Below are 20,729 nucleotides of genomic sequence, written 5' to 3'. Positions count from 1 at the left end.
TTCCACATTTTTTAACACAAAGCAAATATATATCCTGCGGCCAGCAACAAATAAGCTAACACATATTTCTCTGCCTTGGATTTCTACTAAATCCTTCCCAGTTATTTTTACTGATCAAATTATGCACTATTTATTTAATTATTAGAAACTAATTCAAAGCTGTTCATAGAACTATCTAATGAGTTGGAGGTAATCTACTTCTGCTTTCATCAAGTAATTAAATTTAGCTACTTAATTTTATTGGTACTAAGCTTTATTTTAAGAGGGATATCAGCACAGGTAACTAATAATCTGGATAACACTCAATCCTCATCTTCAAGGAACTTATAAATGCTGAGTAAACATTGTTTACATTCATCTCTCAAACACGCCTTTGTTCTGTGTTCTCACCAAAATTGCCCTCTTTTATGTATCAATGGAATTTACAATATCTCATAACTGCCTGTCCACTTACTAGGTCAGATTCTGATTTCAACTGTATCTCAGAAGATGAGAAAAAATGGCTTCAAATGAGATAATGTAAGTCACAGGAGACAATTTAGATTGGAGCAATACCAATACCAATGAACTGAAGAGATACCAATCTATCTAACCAAACATCTTTTCAGACAGAAGGAGTTTCCATGTGTTTCATGCTCCTACGTTTTTTATTCTATATTATTTGAATAACTGTTAGTATTGATTTACTTCACATAAATTAATGGAGAAAATGCTTTCTAGAGCACGATATTTCACCAGAGAATGCAAAACAATGTCTAGAATCCTAATAAATACCGTTATGTCTGAAATGAGTTATCTCAGTAGTGACTTGGGCTCAGATTTATTGTACAGTTCATCAACTTCTCAGCATGCTGGATAATGAATGTTTCATTTACATTGCTAATTGCCAAGCCACGGTTCCTTCAACCTTTAACCCTTACGCTTTATCACATTATCACCATATGTCAATATAATTGCATTCAACATTCCAAACAACTAACTTTTTCATGAGGTCAAGATATTCTCTTTTTTAAAGCTTTACCAGTGGGATATCTTTAAAACTACCAAGAAAACCAGTAGTATATAGACAGCAGGAAGCTAAAGCAATTTTTTCTTCTGAAAAACCGCTTACATCTTCTGACCCAAAATAAGGTCTTTTCTGTTAAAATCACCATTTGCCCACTGCAACTAAATCATGCACAGTTCTGTAAAGAGTTTCACCTTTACTGTCTGTAATTTCAAAACGCTATTAACTAAGTCCTAATATGAAATATCTTCTGTATCTGCCTGTACTTTTTTTTTTAATCTGTGGAATTATGCAGTTATTTCCACATCTTGATCTTCATTCTGCATTGTCCCAAAAATTAAAGCATTTTACTGTTGGTACCATTCAAGATGCTGCCTTAGGCTATGTCTGCATTGCCACTCATTTCTTACATTTATACTTTTCCTCAACAGAAATTTGGGCTATATCTCACCTCCAGAATATGTTAACTCACTCTGCACCTGCAAATTCCTTTCTTTCTGTAGACTTTCACCACAAGTACTTTTTTCACCCCTGAAACCTGCATTGTCAATTGCAAAGTTTAAGCTAAATCATACATAAAATAAGCTGTTCTGGAAAAATATTTCACTACTGAATGTAACTGGATCAGTTTTACAGCTTGTAAATGGTCAAAATTAAGAGGGAAATGTGCTTCTGGTTGGTAACAGTTACATCAGCAGAGACTTTTCTGGCCTTTCTCTCTTTCTTTGGAACAAGAAACTTTGATAAGGCACCTTCTTAGAACAATTCTGAAAAACAGAAAGTTAAAAATTTATTCCTCAGTATTTGAGTCAGAAATCCAGATGCACTCTCACAGACAGAATTGAGCAAACTGCATTAGAATAATGAAGATGGGTAATGAAGATTAAAGAGAGTGAGCCTAATTCATCTTTCATGTAGCAAAACCTTCACATTACATGGCAGATAGACAGCTCATATGTCTCAGATATATCTGGTGCATATGCATATATATACATACAGGCATAAATGTTTGTGTCACACTTTTACATGGCATGCAGCCATATAAAATCAGCAGCCCCACCTCTAAGAAAAATATTGTGGCATAATCTTGAAGCCCACATGCTGGTGGAAGCTTCAAGCTGGTTTATATCACACTTATACTATTTTATGTCTTTATGTTCTGTTCCATAGCAGCTCACTCCCCTCTACTGCCATAATTTCTTATTTTTTCTTTGACTCATGGAATGTCCTTTCTGACCAAACACCAAATCCATGAAGGCTCCTTTCTGTCAGTTACTTTTATCTCCGACTTCTTCTGCAGGAACCTTGCTTGATTCTATGCCAAGAGCATGGCAAAATAAAAACTCTACTTGAAAATTTTGAAGTACACCAGAGTTGCAGGCATGAGCACTCAGTATATCATGGGGTTCATATACCATTCCCTTGCAACTTTCATCTATTAAAAAAAAAGTTTTAGCATATACTGCTGTTAACATAACCTTTTCCCCAAACTGTAGATAATCCCTTTTCAAATCATCTGCAGTATCCACCCAATAAACATCCATTTATTAGTGTTCAACTGATCATGTTCCTGGATGTCACAGAAAAGGACTGCTTCTGCTAGCACGGACAAGACATAACCTTTTGATTTACCTATACATAAAACATGAGAAAAGCCTGGCATCAGAACTATAAACCCCCTTTGAAGTAGATTAAGACCAGAAATGTATGTTTTCTTCAAAGTGTTTCAATCCATTAAATGTATATAAAAACATTTTATAAAATCAAATTCCATGTTACCACTGAGAAATGAATATTCCCTCATGCACACCAGCTGAGACACAACATAAGTATGTCACTCCTAAATATGAGAAACTTTTAGCAGTATATGCCAAACAATGTGTTCCTAGGAGATTTAAGCATGTGGTTATTCATTTCCAGCTGCTTCTGTGGAGTCAAACTTGGTTCTTATGTTATCAGGTAACATTATTATCACATTTTGTGAAGGACAGTGACATCAAGCACAGGTAATCACTGACAGTGCAGAGGGCCACTTGAAAGCAGGCTTGTTTTATTAGTCTTTAATGTGGATTAAAAAAATACAGCCAAATTCTAGGTAACTTTCAATGTGTTCAGAATGTGAGCTTATGATGACTGAGTATACAGTACACAAAGGATCACTCATCACTTAATTTACTTTAACCTCACAACTACTTCCAGTTGACACATGGAACTAAATTAACATTGTTCTAAAATAGTTTAAGACATAAAATCCAGTTCCTGAACAGTCTGAATACCAGTGGCTCCAGACTTCAGTGGATACTTGTAGAAATTTAAATGCATCAGTAATGAAACTACTACCTCCAGGGTTCTGTTCAGCTGGGCATCTTTAAAACCTTACTGTAACAGTTACACTGATAGTACCCCAATCCCACTGGAAGAGAGGCTGAGGCTTGGCTTCTGAGTAAATATTGTTTATACTACAAAACAAAATTCCATTACCTCAGAGGATCTGTGTAACTGACTGAAACACTATAAACAATTAAGCTAATGATATACATTAAGGAAGAATTCATAATAGATGATAAAACAACCAATGCTTTCTATTTATTTAGGTATCAGTATTTATGGATTAGTTTGTGGAGAAGACCAACAAGAGCCAGCACACCAGAGCAGTACAAAATACCCAAAAACAAACAGAAAAACAAACCTTGTCATTCCAATTAACTACTATCCATAAGATGGAACAAGGGGAAATCAAACATAACTGCACACACTAATATACAAGCCAAATACGCAACCTGGATCACACCAGCAATCTGTGGTGACTGTGCTCAGACAAACGTTGAGCAGCATCCAACAAAACAGTTTTGCATTTACTTAACCTAAATACCTCCAAATTGTGTAAACTAACTATTTTATCTTGAAGACATGGAAAAATGTTGCCTATAGGGAAAGGTACCATGATTATTCAGTGTTCAATGCACCTTCTTCTAGATCAGAATCATGAACATAATCTGAATTATCACATAATCAAGAATGGCCTGGGTTGGAATGGACCTAAAAGATCATCTAGCTCCAAGCTACCTGCCATGGGCAGGAACACATTTCACTAGACCAGGTTGCTCAGAACCCCATCCAAACTGGCCTTGAACACTTCCAGAGATACAACATCCATGACTTCTCTGGCCAACCTGTTCCAGCGCCTTGTCACCTTCAAAGGAAACAATTTCTTCATAGTATCTAACCTAAATATACTCTCTTTTAGCTTGAAGCCATTTCCCCTTGTCCTGTCAGTACATGCTCTTGTAAACAGTCTCACTCCATATTTTTTGTAAGCTCTCTTAGGTTCTGGAAGTTCTCTTAGGCTGGAATTGGGTCACCCCAAAGCTTTCTCTTCTCCAGGATGAACAATCCCAAGAATCCCAATCTCAGCCTTTCCTCACAGGAGACATGCACCATCCCTCAAACAATTTGGTAACCCTATCTGGACTCTCTCCATCAGTTCCATGTCCTTCCTGTTCTGAGGACCCCAGAGCTGGATACAGCCCTGCAGGTGGGGTCTCAGCAGAGCAGAGGGGCAGAATCCCCTCCCTGGCCCTGCTGGCCGTGCTGCTTTGGATGCAGTCCAGGGCATGTTTGGCTTTCTGGGCTGGGAGTGCCCATGGCTGGGTCATGTCCAGCCTCTCATCCCCCAGCACCCACAAGTCCTTCTCAATTGAATCTGCATCTGTGCAGGTCTCTTGCTGAAACAGGCAGCATCCATGCAGATGCTTTCCAGGCTTTCAGAAAAAAAAGCATATTCATAACCAAGGTCTAATGTATAACAGTATGACAGAGGGCAGGACACAAAACACTGCTTTTAAAGGTATTTCCTTTTGTAGCTTTATTGTTTGCAATCACAATATGAAGTGCATAATAGCAGCCATTTCTATTATTCAGAAAAATGCATCCATTTACGCTACTGAGTTTCTTTTGCTCAGATATGCCTGCTCCAAAATGTAAAACAGGTATTTTGGGGGTATTTTATAACAAAGCAATGCAGACACACCTGAGGGGAAAAACTCATTCTTTGGGCTGGAAGCACTGACTGAAGAGTGGTCACTTGGGTTGCTGATACATACAAGGCCTAGGGTGGACCAAGCTCTAAAGAGTCCTTGAAGGACAGTAATTGCAGTGAAGTCCCTAGAGAAGAAGAGAACCCACAGAGAGAAAGCAAGCATGTACACAATACTAAGAGAAAGCCCAGGAGCTCACTGGAAATTGGAGGTTTTCAAAATATTGATGCTATGGATTTCCATGGCTGTGGTTGAGAAAAAAACTTACCATTATTTATTTTTGATTTATTTTATACCTCCTTCTGTGTCTGATCCTAGCAGTGGCCCAGAAGAGGAACACATTCATTTAGCTGGTGATCCTCTTGCAAAAGCACAGGGAAAAGCTAAAGCACCCCACACCAAAGCAACAAAAGTGATGTTTTCCAGCAACTGCCCTTCATGGAGAAAGCACAGCCCTGGGGCAGCTGGCAGCATGCCAGACCACAGCGAGGAAGGTATAATTTACACACTGCCATGCAAGCTCCAGGAAAACAGTCTCATGGCAAGAAAAGTGCAGCATTTCAGTATTCACAAACTCCCAGGAGAGTGGGAAATACACACATACTCAACTAAGTGCCACAACTATATGGACTGAACCTGAATAAGCTGATTTTGGTTTAAAAAAAATGGAATGACAGGAGAATATGAATATTTTCATTGCCTTTTTTTTCTGTTCACTCACTGTGTGTTTACCATAAATTAGACCTGCTGAGAGTGTAATGCTGAGCAACCCATATGGCAAATACTCAACTGAGAGATGTGAAAGGAAAATCACTTTTTTATATCTGAATTATTTCTAGCCTGTTTATTTAGAAAGTCTTCTTTAGCAAATGTTCAGAAGCAACCCAGATTACACTGTTTATATTAGAAAGAATAAGGTAACATACCTTTTAGACCAAAACCAATATATTTTCAGAAGAATATTATTCAATATGAGATGAAACAGGAAAAAAAAATTACACTTAAATCAGTGTTCAGTTAAGATTTTTGGTTCTAAAATACAGTTACAGAGGTTCTTGGTTGTACAGCTGCCATTTATTCAAACTCATCCTCAGATCCTTCTTCCAGTGAAACAATCTAGAACTAGTCTAAATCTGTGGTGTTCTACCTACTGTAGAGCTGACCTAACACTTCCCATTTAAGGTATGAAATTAATCTATTTCAACTTTTTTCCTTACTAGACTGTGACAAACACTGACAAGGAAACAAGCAGGCACAGAGGGCTGTCATCCATGAAACCTAAAAACCAACCAAGTGGAATTCAGGCACAGATTGCTAACCAGATCTCTCTGGCAATCTTGCAGTGGGGAAAATAATGAAGAATGGAATGTAGGTGATTCATTGTTCAATCATTCCTTGTGGACCTTGCTCACTTTTACCTATCTCTTTCTGTAAGTCTAGGTCTTCCCATCCCTTCTCCCCCCGACCCCCATAAAGGATGGAGAGAGAAACAAGTTTCATAAAATTTCTCTGAGAATGTGACTAAGGCAACAACAGCAGCAAGACAGGAAGGATAATATGCAGCCAAGTGACAATATATCTACCAGTGACATTTATCCTCCTGTTTAAGTGCCAGAACTGGTAACAGATACCAACTGATCCATTTTGTTCATAAAGGTAGCATCCAGGGAAGGAGAGATTTTTTCCAAGGGTTTCAGTTGTTCATGCAAAGGAGGAAGAAAAATCATCCAGAAATGAAAATTGATAAATTATCAGGTTCTCTGCTTCGTTTTACTACCAACTCTATAATCCTGTTTGACCTGAGCCACAGAACAAAGCAGCCCATATTCAGATACATTGATTCTTTCCCATGGAACTGAGAGAACTCATCCTCCTGAAGTGTGAAAAGGTTGTAGAATTCCTCACAGTTTTAATGCAAAAACTGTGATTTTTTTCATATTTGGGGAAGATAAAATAAAGAGCTGCTACTGTTGTGCTCTGGCATAAACTTGGTGGCCTCAATAGGTTTTTCCTCAACAGCCTAAGGGCTGTATTTATATTCTGTTTAGAAGTAAGAATTCTGGAAGGCAGACACCAAATAGGCATAAAAAATTCAGACACACTGAGAACTACATGATCACAGCTCAATAAAGTACCCTGCTCTGCTTTCATTTTGGTTTTTTTTTTTTTTGTTTGTTTTTTTTTTTTTTTTTTTTTGTTGTTGTTGTTGTTTTTTGGGGGTTTTTTTTGTTTGTTTGTTTTGGGTTTTTTGGGTTTTTTTTTAGTCCAAACAGTAACGAAAACTGGCTTTGTACAAAAATTATGTTACCATGAGAAATGAAAATCTCTCCATCCCTGAATTTTCAGTCAAAGGTTGATTTTTGTTTTAAATTAACCACAAATCACAAATAAGTAGAAAGTTACAAAACTCAAAATACTGAGGTTTATTCTACTGAAAAAGTAATTAAGAACAAAAAAAAAACAGCCAGGAAACAAGAAATGTAGACCTCACTAAACTTTCTCTTTCTTTTGTAATTAATAAATTCAATCTGTACTAAGCAACTTTGCTTAAAGATATTGTTTCATTACAGAAATGCAGCAATTTCAGGAAAAAAAGTGATATGTTCATGCACAGAATTTCTTATGGAGAAAATAATAAATGTCTTTATCATGAAAGCAATGCAAGACTACTCTGAAGGAATTTTCATTTTACATTTTATCAAGTCTATATGGAAAAAAAAATTGTAAAAAAGTAAGATGTTGCAGTACTCACAACATACACAGGAGTTCTGAATGTTGGTTTTTCTGGCTCAAAGAGCCTGCAGCTTAGACTTAATATGTATTCATTTAAATACACAAAGTATTTAATGTACCCAAACAATGCCGCCGTGGAGTTGCAGAAGAAATTACATTTTTGGGGGAATACCATTCTTGCAGCAGCTTTATGATGAAAACTACACTTGGGTGGAGACACATAGAAGCTATGAATAATTCTGAATATAGAAGTGGTGATCCTTCTGAGAAATGTTATGTCTCCAAGAAAGAAAGGAAATTTGCAGTCTTTGGTAGAATTAGTATTCTTAACTAATTTGAAAATATGAAAATTCAAATAAGGATTGAAGGCTTTTAACTTGAATTATTTTGTAATTTTTGAAAATCTCTGTATTATAAAAAAAATGTATAAAAACTTTAAGTGTTAAACAAAACACTTGACTTGAAGTCCTGAGAGCGTACCCAGTTACAGAGTCAAAAAAAGGATCTTACCCACCATCATCTAAACAGAGAACACATGTGCATCATAAAAATCTTTCAGAGCACTTGATCTGCCTAATTCAAAATTCAAAAATGTTCCTACATCCTAAAATACCCAATAGTTTCAGGTCTGGGCTTCTAATATGTAGTAGAAGGTATAAAATTCAGTGGGGCATGACAGAAACATAGGCTACTGTAACGTTTACAAGTATTAAGCATTCCTTTACATTAGAGTTCAGAAGATGTTTTAGGACATGCTTTGGCAAATGGGAAAAAAGTAGTATTTCATGACACATCAGACAAACTTCATGGAATTTCTGCATCAAAATATCACTATTCTAAATAAACATTACATTATTTTAAAAGTGGAGGGATTTTAAGATTTTTAAGTTAAAAGCAGAAAAGCAGTTACCAAGAAGAATCTTTGTTTAGAAATACGCTGTATCTCTCTCTGCATCTTGTCCACAGAATTGCTGGCTTCTGTAGTACTGGAACACAAACACTAGCAAACTCAAAATGTCTTTTTACTTACAGCTAGAGTTACACTGTAATATTGGATCAACAGTTCAACATTTTAATTGATTTGTTTCCCACACAATAGCAAAGAAAAAACAAAACCTAAATAGCAGAAAATATAATTTCTGTAATATTCCAGTTGTCATCCCTAACCATTATCAGTTCCTATATTCCTATGCATTACAGCCAGATTTTAAAATGTTAAATGTTCACGCTAGGTTTTACACTGAATTTTTTTTGAAAGTGCATTAAATTTCATAGAAACAACTCTTTATGCTGAACGTTTCTCAAAACAGCACCTCCCGCTGTCAATGTCTATGCCCCATAAGCAGCTAAGCTGAGTGCTACTGACAAGAACTAGAAGAGTACACAAATGATAAATTAGTCAGCTTTGTATAAGTCAGAAATACAGGCCAATAATGACACGGTAGATTATAGCATTTTACTTAGCTGAAAGATAATGCATATTTTACACTGTAATTCATACAGAAAATATCTTAATTTAAACACATTTTATAAAATATACAAAAGGAAACAGTTGATCTTTTTGAACAATGTACTTGTGAGCACAAGAACAGACCAAATTAGAGCAGATGTCACACAAATTATATATAACCAATGACATCTATCCAATTTATTAACGTAGTGAAATAAAAATGAAATCCTAAAAACATACCACTGTGCACCTTGCAGTGATTCCACTGTTTACCCCCCACATTTTTTAAGCGATACTGCAAGTACAAAAAAATTCTGATGCTTCTGGCTTACTATCTGTTATGACAGTACTACAGAATAAAATAATCAAACACACATTGCAAAAATGACCGTTGAATAAATCAGTACATGCTGATTTGAGAAGATTCATAAATATAATGGTCTTAGCCAGTTTTACAAGCTCACATTCTTCTCAAATCTTAAGAAGCCATAGTAACATCCTACATGACTTCATGCAGAAGCATCTCAGTGGCTGGGGGAACTTTAGCTCGTATCACCCCCACATCACCTTCTGAAAGGAATATGAAAACTATAAGCAATCCTACTAATCACTGTAATGTATGTCATTTTTGCTGCCGTTTGATTTCACATACCTAATTAGGAAGCACTCTTTTGAATCACAGAATAACAGGTAGAAGAAATCTGAAGGATGACATAGTCCAAACTTTTTTGACAAAAGCACTCTTGACAAGGTGGTCCAACACCCTGCCCAGATAAACCCTAAAATGCTTAATGTTGAGGAATTCACCACTTCTCTGGAGATTATTCCAATGACTGATTGTTATAACTGTGAAAAATTTTCCTCTTGTGTCTAATCAGAATCTCCTCAGAAGTAACCTGTATACAAAACCCTTCATTTTCTCCATGTGACTCCTTGTAAAAACAGTCTCTGTCTTTTTTGTAGCTACTCTTTAAAAACCAGAACCAGCTGTTAAGGTCTCACCTAAGCATTCTTTCTGAACGTGTCAGGCTTCTCAGCCCTTTGATCATTTCTGTGGCCCTTCTCTCCACCCTCCCCAGCCTGTCCATATCTTTTTGGTATAGCACAGATCAAAATAGACAACAGTATTCCAGGTGTGCCCTGACAAACACTGACAAGAATGGGATAATCTCTGCTGCTGATGCTCCTGTTGATGCAGCCCAAGGCCTCACTGGGCTCCTTTCCTCCAGCAGCACACTCCTCACTCATATTGAGCTTTTTGCTCACTGGGACTCCCTGGTCCCTTTCCACAGAATTGCTCCTCAGCTTTGTGCTCCCAGCCTGTGCTGCCCTCCTGGGTTTGTTTTCCCAGGTGTAAGACTTTCACCTGCCCTTGCTAAACTTCAAAAGGTTCTTCTTTGCCCACTTTTCCAGCCTACACAGGTTTTCCTCCAGCGTGGCTCTCCCTTTTAAGTGCTCACTCGACACCTGAGTGATTTTAAGTGCTCTGGATGGCCATATAAGAAGACACGAAACAGCACTGGGCCCAACACCAACCTCTGGGGGACCCCACTTGTGCCAGTTCCCAGCTGGAAAAGGAGCCATTTACCCCCACTCTGGGTGCTGCCTGTGGGTCAGTTCCCCACCCACTGCACGGGCAACTTGTCCACACTGTTACACAACAGCTGGACAGGAAGTTGTGGGAGACCATAGAGAAAGCCTTGGAGAAACACAGTCAAACATCATCCATGGCTTGCCCCCATCAACCAAGCAGGTTACTTTGCCCTGGAAGGCAATCAGGTTTGTCAGGCACAATTTGGCCTCAGTGAACCCATGTCGGCATTTCCCAATCACCTGGTACATCTGACTTGCAATGAATTCTCCCAGAAGGGTTTGTGTCATAACTTTTCTAGGATATAATAATTTCTTGGGTTTCTCTTTTCTTTTCACCCCACCTCTTGTAGATGGGGGTGACATTAGCCTTCTTCCAGTCTTCTGGGATCTCCTGATCTCCACAATTTCTCTAGGATTATGGAGAACAGCCTCACAATGACCCCAGCCAGCTTTCCAATACTCTTGCATGGATATTGTAAGGTGCTATCAATTTGCAGGAGACAAGTTCCTGTAACAGCCTACACAGCAATTTTTCTTTCACTGACAGCAGGTCTGGTTTGCATCAACACAGATTTTTGCTTCCAGCGTCTGGGGTCCAGCTGTGCTGGTGGCAACAGAGGTCAAGGAAGTGCTGAGAACGTCTGCCTTCTTGGTGCTGTTGGTGACTAATTCACCTCTCCATTAAACACTGGCCAGCAGCGTCCTCTTGTTTCTGCTTGTTGTTTACATACTCAAAGACCCCTTTCTTGTAGTTTTTGACATCTCTTGCCAATTTCAATTCAAGCTGAGCCTTTGCTTTTTTATCTCATGCCCTGGCCATGTTCTTGCAGTTCTCAATACATTGATTTATAACTCCCTTTCCATCTCTGCTGTGCTTCTCTATTGGTCCTGAACAGACTCAGAAGCTCACAGTTAAACCAAGAGGATCTTACGTTCCACCTACTTCCCTTGCCTTTGAGGGGATGAACTGGTTTTGTGTTTTCATGAGAGCTATGTTCAAAAACTCACAGCAGTCGCTAGCTCCTTTATTTGCCATGGAATCTTCCCTTTCAATTGAGCTCTGTGCAAGCTGAAGCTTGCTCTTCTAAAACCTAAAACCTCTGCCTTAGTGCTAAACTTCAGTGTGCATAACCAGACCCCAAACTCCACAATATTGCTTGGAGATGACCCTTTTAACCTTGACCCAGAGGCATTTGATAGGGCTTCTATGGTCACTGTAGCTGACTTCCGTACATTTGAGGTTCTCCTTAACTTAAACTGCCAGTCCCCCTCCTCTTCTTCCCCGACTCTCTTTGGAAAACAGCCTATAGCCATCCATCATATTCCTCCAGCCATGGGAGTTGTCCTATCATGTTTCAGTTACTCCTGTGATACCCTAAATTTCGGACTGGGTGTTGAGCTCCTAGTGTTTATTCTCCTGGCTCTGCACATTTTTATAAATGCACGCGAAGTGCCAGGTCTCATTCTTATCTTGGGAGGCAGCTAAGGAACAGTAGTCACTGCTCTGATTGGCCTGGCTCATTTCCCAGTTGGCTGCAACGCCAACCACTCAAAACCACCACTTAAACAGTTTGCCCCACCAGACTTCTTTCATATCTTCAGAGAAAAGTCACTACAGAGAATTCAGCTTGCCTGACCTCTCCACACCTTGGATTGTACTCATTACAGCTGGAGTACTTTGGATGACCTGAGGCATCAACTGGACAGCTAGTGTCATCTAGAAGACAGCAGTCTGATGTTTAAGCATGAGTATGGTATTTATGTTAATGCACGTGCGGCTGCATTACTCAGTTATATGAGGTTATGACTTTAGCCTCTTAATACTTCAGAAAAAGCAAGTGAAAGTATGTTCAAGCTTTCTGCACTATATATGTTATAAATTTTCCTAAGGCAATATCACACACTGACATTTTAAGACCTTAATTAAGGTTGATTTATTTACAAATGGTATGTTTTCAACTCTCAGAAATGATGTATTTAATGTTTTATTTTTAAACACAATTAAAAAATAATATATAAATATATACATACTGCAAATGTAATACAGATAACAAATTCATTTAAGCCCATTTATGCACATTAGTGACACACCATGTGGCAGAAAGACTAGGACTACAAGAAGACCCCGTGGCGATTTATTTTATATTAAATCCCTAATGGCCTCTTCTCATCTTTACAAAAATATGCACAGAAGTCCAGACTATGCAGCCATTGAAATGAATGGTTATTTATTTGCTAAACGAGAACCCTATGTTTAATGTTCCTTAGACATAAGGTAGTCTGCAAAAGTCGCATTCCTACAGCTCTATACATCATTTATTTTACATACCCTAACTTCTCACAACAGGCATCAGAAAAATACTTTTGAACCGCATTGCTATTGTAAGTTGCTGAAAATTTTGTTTCCAATTCCATTACTGGAAGATTAAATGTTAACATGTTTACTTGGGGTTTGCTTCTTGTTTTGTCTTTTGCATTAAAAACAAATTCATGGACCAATATGCCATTTAAAATACGTTTATATTTATACCAAGAGAAAAAAGTTCCCAAATATATACAGATAATCATTATAGACAGACAAATCTTCAAAGACATATGTTGTAATCTCATTTATTTGGGTGTAATGGTTTACCTAGCACTTGTTTGACATGGTTCAGCTAAGACAGAGGTCCTTGATTTGCTTTACAGAAGTATTAAAAACATCATTTTTCAAAACACAGAATTAAAATTGTCCAAATTATGAAACAGTGGCATTTTTTACTAATACTACAAAATAGCTGTAAAATTAAAAATCTATACTACAAAATAGCTTTAAAATTAAAATCTCTCTCCATGACAAGACTATTTTTTCATAGGAAGATGATAAACCATGCACCCCAACACTTCTACAATTCTTAAATTTCTGTTGCTGGAACTCCCACTATAAGTTCCTCTGAGGCATAAAGCCACAAAGGGGGAAGTTGTTACAAGAGATAGAACTTCCTATTGGTACTATCCCAAACTCATGTGGACTATGGAGGCTACCTAAGGACAGTCAAGCTTCCTGCAGCAGCATGAACATGCAGGTCACTTTCTTGAAGAAACAACACTGGTGACAGCAGCCTCCACTGCAGCTCTGGCACGTTCTCTAAGCTTTTACAAGTGGCATACAACCCCTACTACCTGGAAACTGTCTTTAGGAAGTATGTGGATGCCATGGCCAGAGGCATGAACGTCAACAGACCTTCAGAACACCCCTTGTCTGCCACAGTCAGTAGGAGACAATCATAGAACTTGTTTTCAACTGACTGATCTGCTTCTTCAGGTGGTAATTGATTTCCTATAATCATAAGTTCTGTGAGCAGTTAGAATGAATTTTCATGACAGAACGGATAAGATATTTAGTCCAACAAGCATATTATTAATCTGTGTTATAATGAGCCATTTCAGCTGAACTGAACATTCATGAAACCTGGATTGTTCTCTCAGTGCACTACACTTTAAAAAGCAGAGAAAAGAGTTTGCTTTACAACAGAAGTATTCATTTTTCGGGAATAATATTACTTTCCCAGAAAGCCACATTGAGAAGACATTTCTCATTTCCAAAAGAATTCCAGCAGAGAAGCAGCAAAAGATACTCTAAGGGTATAATAAATGTAACAGAAACTAACTGTAACACATGCATTGAATTTTGTGACAGTATCTTATGAGTAAGCATTATTATGACTTGGAGAAACTTTCCAGCAAAGGCTACAAAAATAACTGTGATCTGGGAAGCATCACTTTCATTTTGCCCTTCTCTTCAAAAATAAAGTTGTTATGTATGTAAAATTCAAGGAGCATACACTCCGACAGCTAGTCACAGGTCTGATTTCAACTTACAGCTTTAATGCCACCTAAATCCAGGAGGACCAGATCCAAAGGTGGTTATCTCAACAAATGCAAAGCTGCATATGGACTCTTAGAGAAACCTAAACACATTCACACAAAATTACTGCCCTATAGAAAGCACTTTAATGGAAGATACTTTTGCATATTTATTGATTATTAAGGAAAAAAAAGTGACCTTTTGATACTTCTGAAAAAGCAAAAACACAAACACAAACACTAGAGATTCAACACTTGTTGCAAAGCCTGTTCTTCATGTTTCCTTAATATTTAATCAGGTAACATCTGTGGAGCACTTTAAGGATGAATAACAAACTACCACTATCATTGCTGAGAAAATTGTGAATTCAATTAAAGTCTTTGTATTCTGAGTTCATAATAGAATTCTAAAGTGAACAGAAAGGTCTGGATTGTTTTGTCATTCATTTTCTTGTATGTATTGTGCTTCTGACACTGGGTGAAGTAACTACATGTGATCCCTACCACTAAAAAAACTGAGTAAAAAACCATTTTTTGCTGGCTAAGCACCAAAAATTAGGGTGTTTTCATTTCAACAAAGAGCAGTAATGTAGCAAATGCAAAACACATCTCCATCCCAGTAACTTTACAAACATTAAACCTAGGGAAAAAAAAAAGCAGTTACACCCCTGAAAACATAGTCCTTTCTGGCACAAACTATGCACAGCACAACAATAGAGCAAAAAGCAAAGGAAGGTACCTGTGACTTCCAGAAAGAAATCCCATCAGAAATACTAGTAATAAAATTGCTTAACAGACTGGGAAAAAAAATTATCTAACATCAGTAAAATCTGTTCAGTTTATTCTTACAGGCAAATTAATCTTCTCTGCCCTCCTAGCTATGTAAGAAAAACAACTATGAAACATTTACTGCTACACCACCAGATCTTAACGCTTCTTTGCCCAGGTAAGTCAGCATCGCATGTTACACTTCACTGAAAAAAGGTTGAAAACTTGCCTACTTCGAGAACTAGGAACACCTACCCTTGACAAAGTCAAATTGTGAGATCCAGACAAAAAGAAGACAAAGTTCTGAGTTACAATTAATTTGAGCATATAGAGTTGCAAAGACGAGGTCAGAACAGATTTACCTGGAGCTTCAACCTGTGGAACGCAAGGTCTGTACTCTACGTAGTTATCCAACATGATTTAATGTAAAATAAACAAAAAGAAAATGTAATGCTAAAGTTAGCTCCTAACTCTGTCCACTGTTAACTGAAACTGAGTAAAAGAGAAAGATTTAAAACAAAAGAAGATGAGGATTTTATTAAGAACTTTATTAAATCCCATTTTCTTTTCTGGAGATTTATCTTACAACACTCTTTCCGCCCAGCCTCAGCCTAATTTTAAGGATCAAATTAGCGTTCATAAAGCAGCGCTGTTTTGGTGGTAAAGACTGCTTAATATTCTAACAACTAATTGAAAAGTAACAGATTCAACTTCATTTCTTGAAGCTTTGCTACATAATTTTCTTTCTATACTTTAGCATGCAAGCAGAAATCTATGGGCATTATCAGCTGGATTATAACCAAAACTTGTTCAACCACAGAAGCACCTTATTTTCTGTAAAGTGTATCGCAAGACATATATTATAAGAAATCTCTTAGGATATACAAGGCGAGAACCATTCAAGAGATTTAAATTTTTTTTAGCAGCATTTGATGTAAAAAAAAAAAAGTTTTGATTTACAGCAAAAGTAGATGAGTATCTCTTCTACATTTCAAATACTTCTGTATATGTGACTTTCATGCAAATTAAGTGACTGAAAATTACAAATATATACTATATAAAGCTGGTTTTTCTATTGATATTTACTTCAGATCACTTAGGTTTTATTACTAATCAATATGCCAGTATGCAAACTTCAATCAGAAATAAAACTATCATGTCATACTTGTTCAGTGATCTAAGCATTCATATTTTTAAAATAATATTTTTACATAATATCCCGCAACATGTGACTCTCTTCAGATCAAAGTAGAAAGCTCACACCTTAAATTCACCCAAAGGTTCCAACTTGTTTATGCCATTGTTTAACAATGGCAATCTAAAGGAAGGGAATAATTATAGCATCACAATAATGGAAGTCAGATAACAAATTGCTACTTTTTCTCTCAAAGTTAATTAAATCACTGAAAATTCTGCTCATACTGGAAAAAATATTGGGAAAGTAACTGGTTCATATTCTGTTCAAAAGAGCTATCTCCATATGCAATGAGGCTGTTAAACATGTTTTAAGTTCCTCTTACCTCTAGTGTCATGTACACGGTGCTAATCGCTACTTTGATTTCTCCATCTGAAATCTCCTTGAGATCCTTGAGCATAATCTCCTCAATGCTCACACCTGTTTAAGAAAATAAACAAATTTCCAGATATACAATTATCTACAGTTGACAGATGCATGAGCATAAATTAAAAACACAGCTCAGGCCTTAATGCTGAACCTTCTTTCTGTATTTCAGGACATCATATGAGAAAATTAAAGATAACATAAATATTTCAATGCTTAATGTTTCTAGAGGGATTTTTTTTTTAAGAAAGGAAGAGATTTAAGGGAGGATGCACACTAACAATAAGTATGAAGAATACAGTCTACTGCAACACCTGTGTTCCAGTGTGAACACTGAAGTTTTTAAGTGAAAGTAATTCCAGCTGATGATAAATGTATAGCTAGGCAACTTCTATGGCTTAATATGAAATCACAAATATAAAATTACTTCTGAAATAATGAATATATTTAAAAGCACCTGTGGACTAACTGTGGACTAAAATTCAAAAGCAAGAAACTTAAGATATTCTGTAAACACAATCATTCAACTTTTCTGACCTTCTTCACAAATTGACAACACCAATGTGTTTTTCTTATGTCCTTCAAATCATTAATGAACTAAGTATATGTTTATGTACCATAGAAACATGATCACCAGAAACAATGGTGTTAAACAGGTATTGCAACCAGACATATAGGTATGTTTAAGCTCAATGTATTGAAAATCCAAGCGACTGAGTTTCCCTCATTGGACATGCTAAACAAGCAGCATGTTTGCCTTATATGCTGCAAGGATTCTCAAAACAAATACGTATTATGTAGAGGACCATAACTACATCACATGATTGCAACACAGCCACAATAGTCAAATGTCTATGCAAAGAATGCTGCAAGCCACCTATCTCAGTGCAGGGTAACAACTAAAATGTCCACCAGCCTTTAAGGCATAGCAGTTTAAGATCCACCATGTGTTTGTACAAATTATTTTCAAGATGGAAACAAATACCAATCTGAGTCAAAGAAATCAATCCTTTCATTACTGTTCCTGTACAGAGTCCAGCTACTGCAGTCAGACAAGATGAACATTTACATATCTGTCATTTAAAAAATTTTGAATATAACCTATTAATTTTCTGGGGGCTGCAACCTATTGCGCTTTAAATAAAAAATTAATTCAGGCAATAAATAATGATTTCTGCCAGAAACTGAGAAAGATTTTGGCTGCATTGTCCTAATATTGCCTCAAAGAATGAGTGTATTAGGTAAAATACTCAGAAGAGGTTACATCCTACAAGGGGCTCCTGAAACTCAGCAGCACCCTACTAAAAAAATGTCACATGCAATATATTTATATGAATATACAGTAAATATGTGCCTTGTAATACACAGAAAACAGGAGTTATAAGCAAAAAAAAAAAAAAAAAAAAGAAGAGTGAATGACAGTGCCCTCCCCATGCCTCATTTGACATATATAAATTATTGGCAACCAGTACTATGCAGACTACACCCACCACATATACTTGTCCAAGTTTCACATTTGCTATTACGGAAAACTTCATGACAAACAGTACTACACCGTTTTCCCTGGCAACTTGCAGAACTAAGAACTGACTTCCATAAAAGCTACTTTCACCACCACTTTCCAATCTAGACTGCAGTTCATTCCTGATCTGTACTGATTACTTGAGTAGAGGAACTTAAGAGAATTCATGTGAAACTTTATAGACACGAACTAAATTACTCTGTAATCTCACTCAAAGAAAAGGCAAAAGAAGCAGCACCTCAAATTTTGTCCTTATCTACCAGAGAGGGCAGCTGTCTCAGGCTGATGGTCTGAATTTCAATGACTACTTTTGGCATATGGGCAGATAGAGAACAAATAAAGACCCTGAGTCTTTATGGACCCCATGCTTACCTGCTATATCTAACACAGAAATACCCCTAGGAATTTGATACTCACTCTTTGTTAAGAACTTGGCATTTGCTGCTTTCACAAGCTTTCTTCAAGCTTTCACAGGTTTCTTCAAAAGCCTGAGACTAAATTTTGGGTTCAAACATTGCCACTTTAGATCACTGAATATTTCTACTCAGAAGAAAGGAAAATAATTGCAACTTTCCCACTGCTTCCTTAATCTGAGTCTGACGTCAAATTGACTTCACCTGTACACAGCCCTTAGTATATCTAGGTCATATCATAAAATCTGCTTCCACACAATATAGGCAATTGCAATACAGTTTCTGCCCATGGGCTGACACATTTTTTGCGTCCACGTGAATCAACATAAATTCTTGATAAACATACACTTGTCAAACCAACATGTAAAATAAATTGTTAACTTTATCTGTAAAAACAATACAAGATTGTATTGTGCTAAGTAGTATGAGCTATGTATTTCCTCAAAAGAAATCACAATTCCATTATTTAGAACGTAAGGAGCTTAATTTAAAATTAATATACAACACTTAATTGTCAATGAAGATAGCATGCTACACCTATTTTCACCATACACAATAAAACAGTATTCTGATGCAATTACACAAATAAATTTGCAACAGGTCTGAAAAACGGAAGGAAGTTGCGCTACCTTGGGTGTTAAACTGAGTCTCTTGGAGAGCAGAGATAATTTCATCTCGTGGAGGAAGATCTGGAAACTTTTCCTCCAAAACTGACAGTACTTTCTCCTGGTGCTCTGTCATTTTGTCAGCTTCCAAAGACATGCACTTGAAGAGAATGCTCCCTGAAACATTGAAAGACAAAAAAATCAATGTCTCTTGTAGATATCCAAGAGGTACAACAGAAACAAGAAGTTTTACTGTATTGCTTCTTGGAGGTTGTTTCCACTGAGAGTTCACTGAGAGTTTCACATGGAAACATCTTCCTAACATGACGCTCCTAAATCAGAACTGGCTGCCTCTTTAGTGCCTGTGCTAGAGCTAACTGGCTGGTGCCAGTGCTGCCACAGTGTGCAGCATGCTTCTGTACACTAACACAGTGGTGTGGCACAGCCAGCAGCACAGCCTATATCCTCCTCTCTCCAGGAATTAGACCAAGTGCTTCTGTGTTCTGAAACGCAAATCCACACTGCCAACTTTCCTTCTAGCCATGTGTCATTGAACTCCTTCAATGGAGTTCATAAGGAGAAGAAAAGGAAGAGATGCTTTACTGTCAGGATAGTGAGCCACCAGAACAGGCTGCCCAGAGAATCTGGGGATGCCCCATGTCTGGAAGTGTTCAAGGTCAGGATGGACCAGGCTCTGAGCAGCCTGGACTAGAGAAAGGTATCCCCACTCATGGCAGTGGCGTTTAAACTGAATGATATTAAAGTCATTAGTCATTGTGGTGTAACTAACTCTGGATAATTCTTCTCAGCGGACACACAAAAAAACACCAATTCAGACAATCAAAATTTTAAAATTTAAGAGAAACATCACCCAGTAAATAACTTCATAGTGACTGGAACTGTCTTACAATACAGAAGTGAGTGTCGTGTATTTTCAGACAACTGTGTGCTGCACAGGTCACCCCTTTTATTCCCTGGAGACTGGGATTCCATTTATCAATATATCCAAAGACAGTGTTTGCTTCCAATCACTCACAGTAAATTCAGGATAATAAAATCTTATACTTCAGCCTTGAAATAATTTATTACTCTACTGTGCACAAGAATTTCAAACAAGTGTACGATTTCATTGCATCCTGCTGGGTCAATGAGCAATGAAGTACAGTAAGTGAGTAAGAGAGTTACTGCAAAAAAA

The 20,729-nt window shown here is 37.2% G+C and overlaps 1 protein-coding gene across 1 annotated transcript in view; it reads right to left on the bottom strand.

Moving 5' to 3' along the window:
- Nucleotides 1-20,729, bottom strand: part of PRUNE2 (prune homolog 2 with BCH domain) — a 133,590-nt gene that overhangs the window by 77,193 nt on the left and 35,668 nt on the right. The window contains 2 exon segments of the mRNA XM_050987200.1: nucleotides 16,954-17,048; nucleotides 19,559-19,711. Coding sequence (XP_050843157.1) covers nucleotides 16,954-17,048; nucleotides 19,559-19,711 — 248 coding nt within the window.

This window comes from Serinus canaria, chromosome Z (genome assembly GCF_022539315.1).
Source record: "Serinus canaria isolate serCan28SL12 chromosome Z, serCan2020, whole genome shotgun sequence".
NCBI classification, from domain to species: domain Eukaryota; kingdom Metazoa; phylum Chordata; class Aves; order Passeriformes; family Fringillidae; genus Serinus; species Serinus canaria.
The sequence above is the reverse complement of the archived record's forward strand: the minus strand, read 5'-3'. Positions and strand labels throughout refer to the sequence as shown.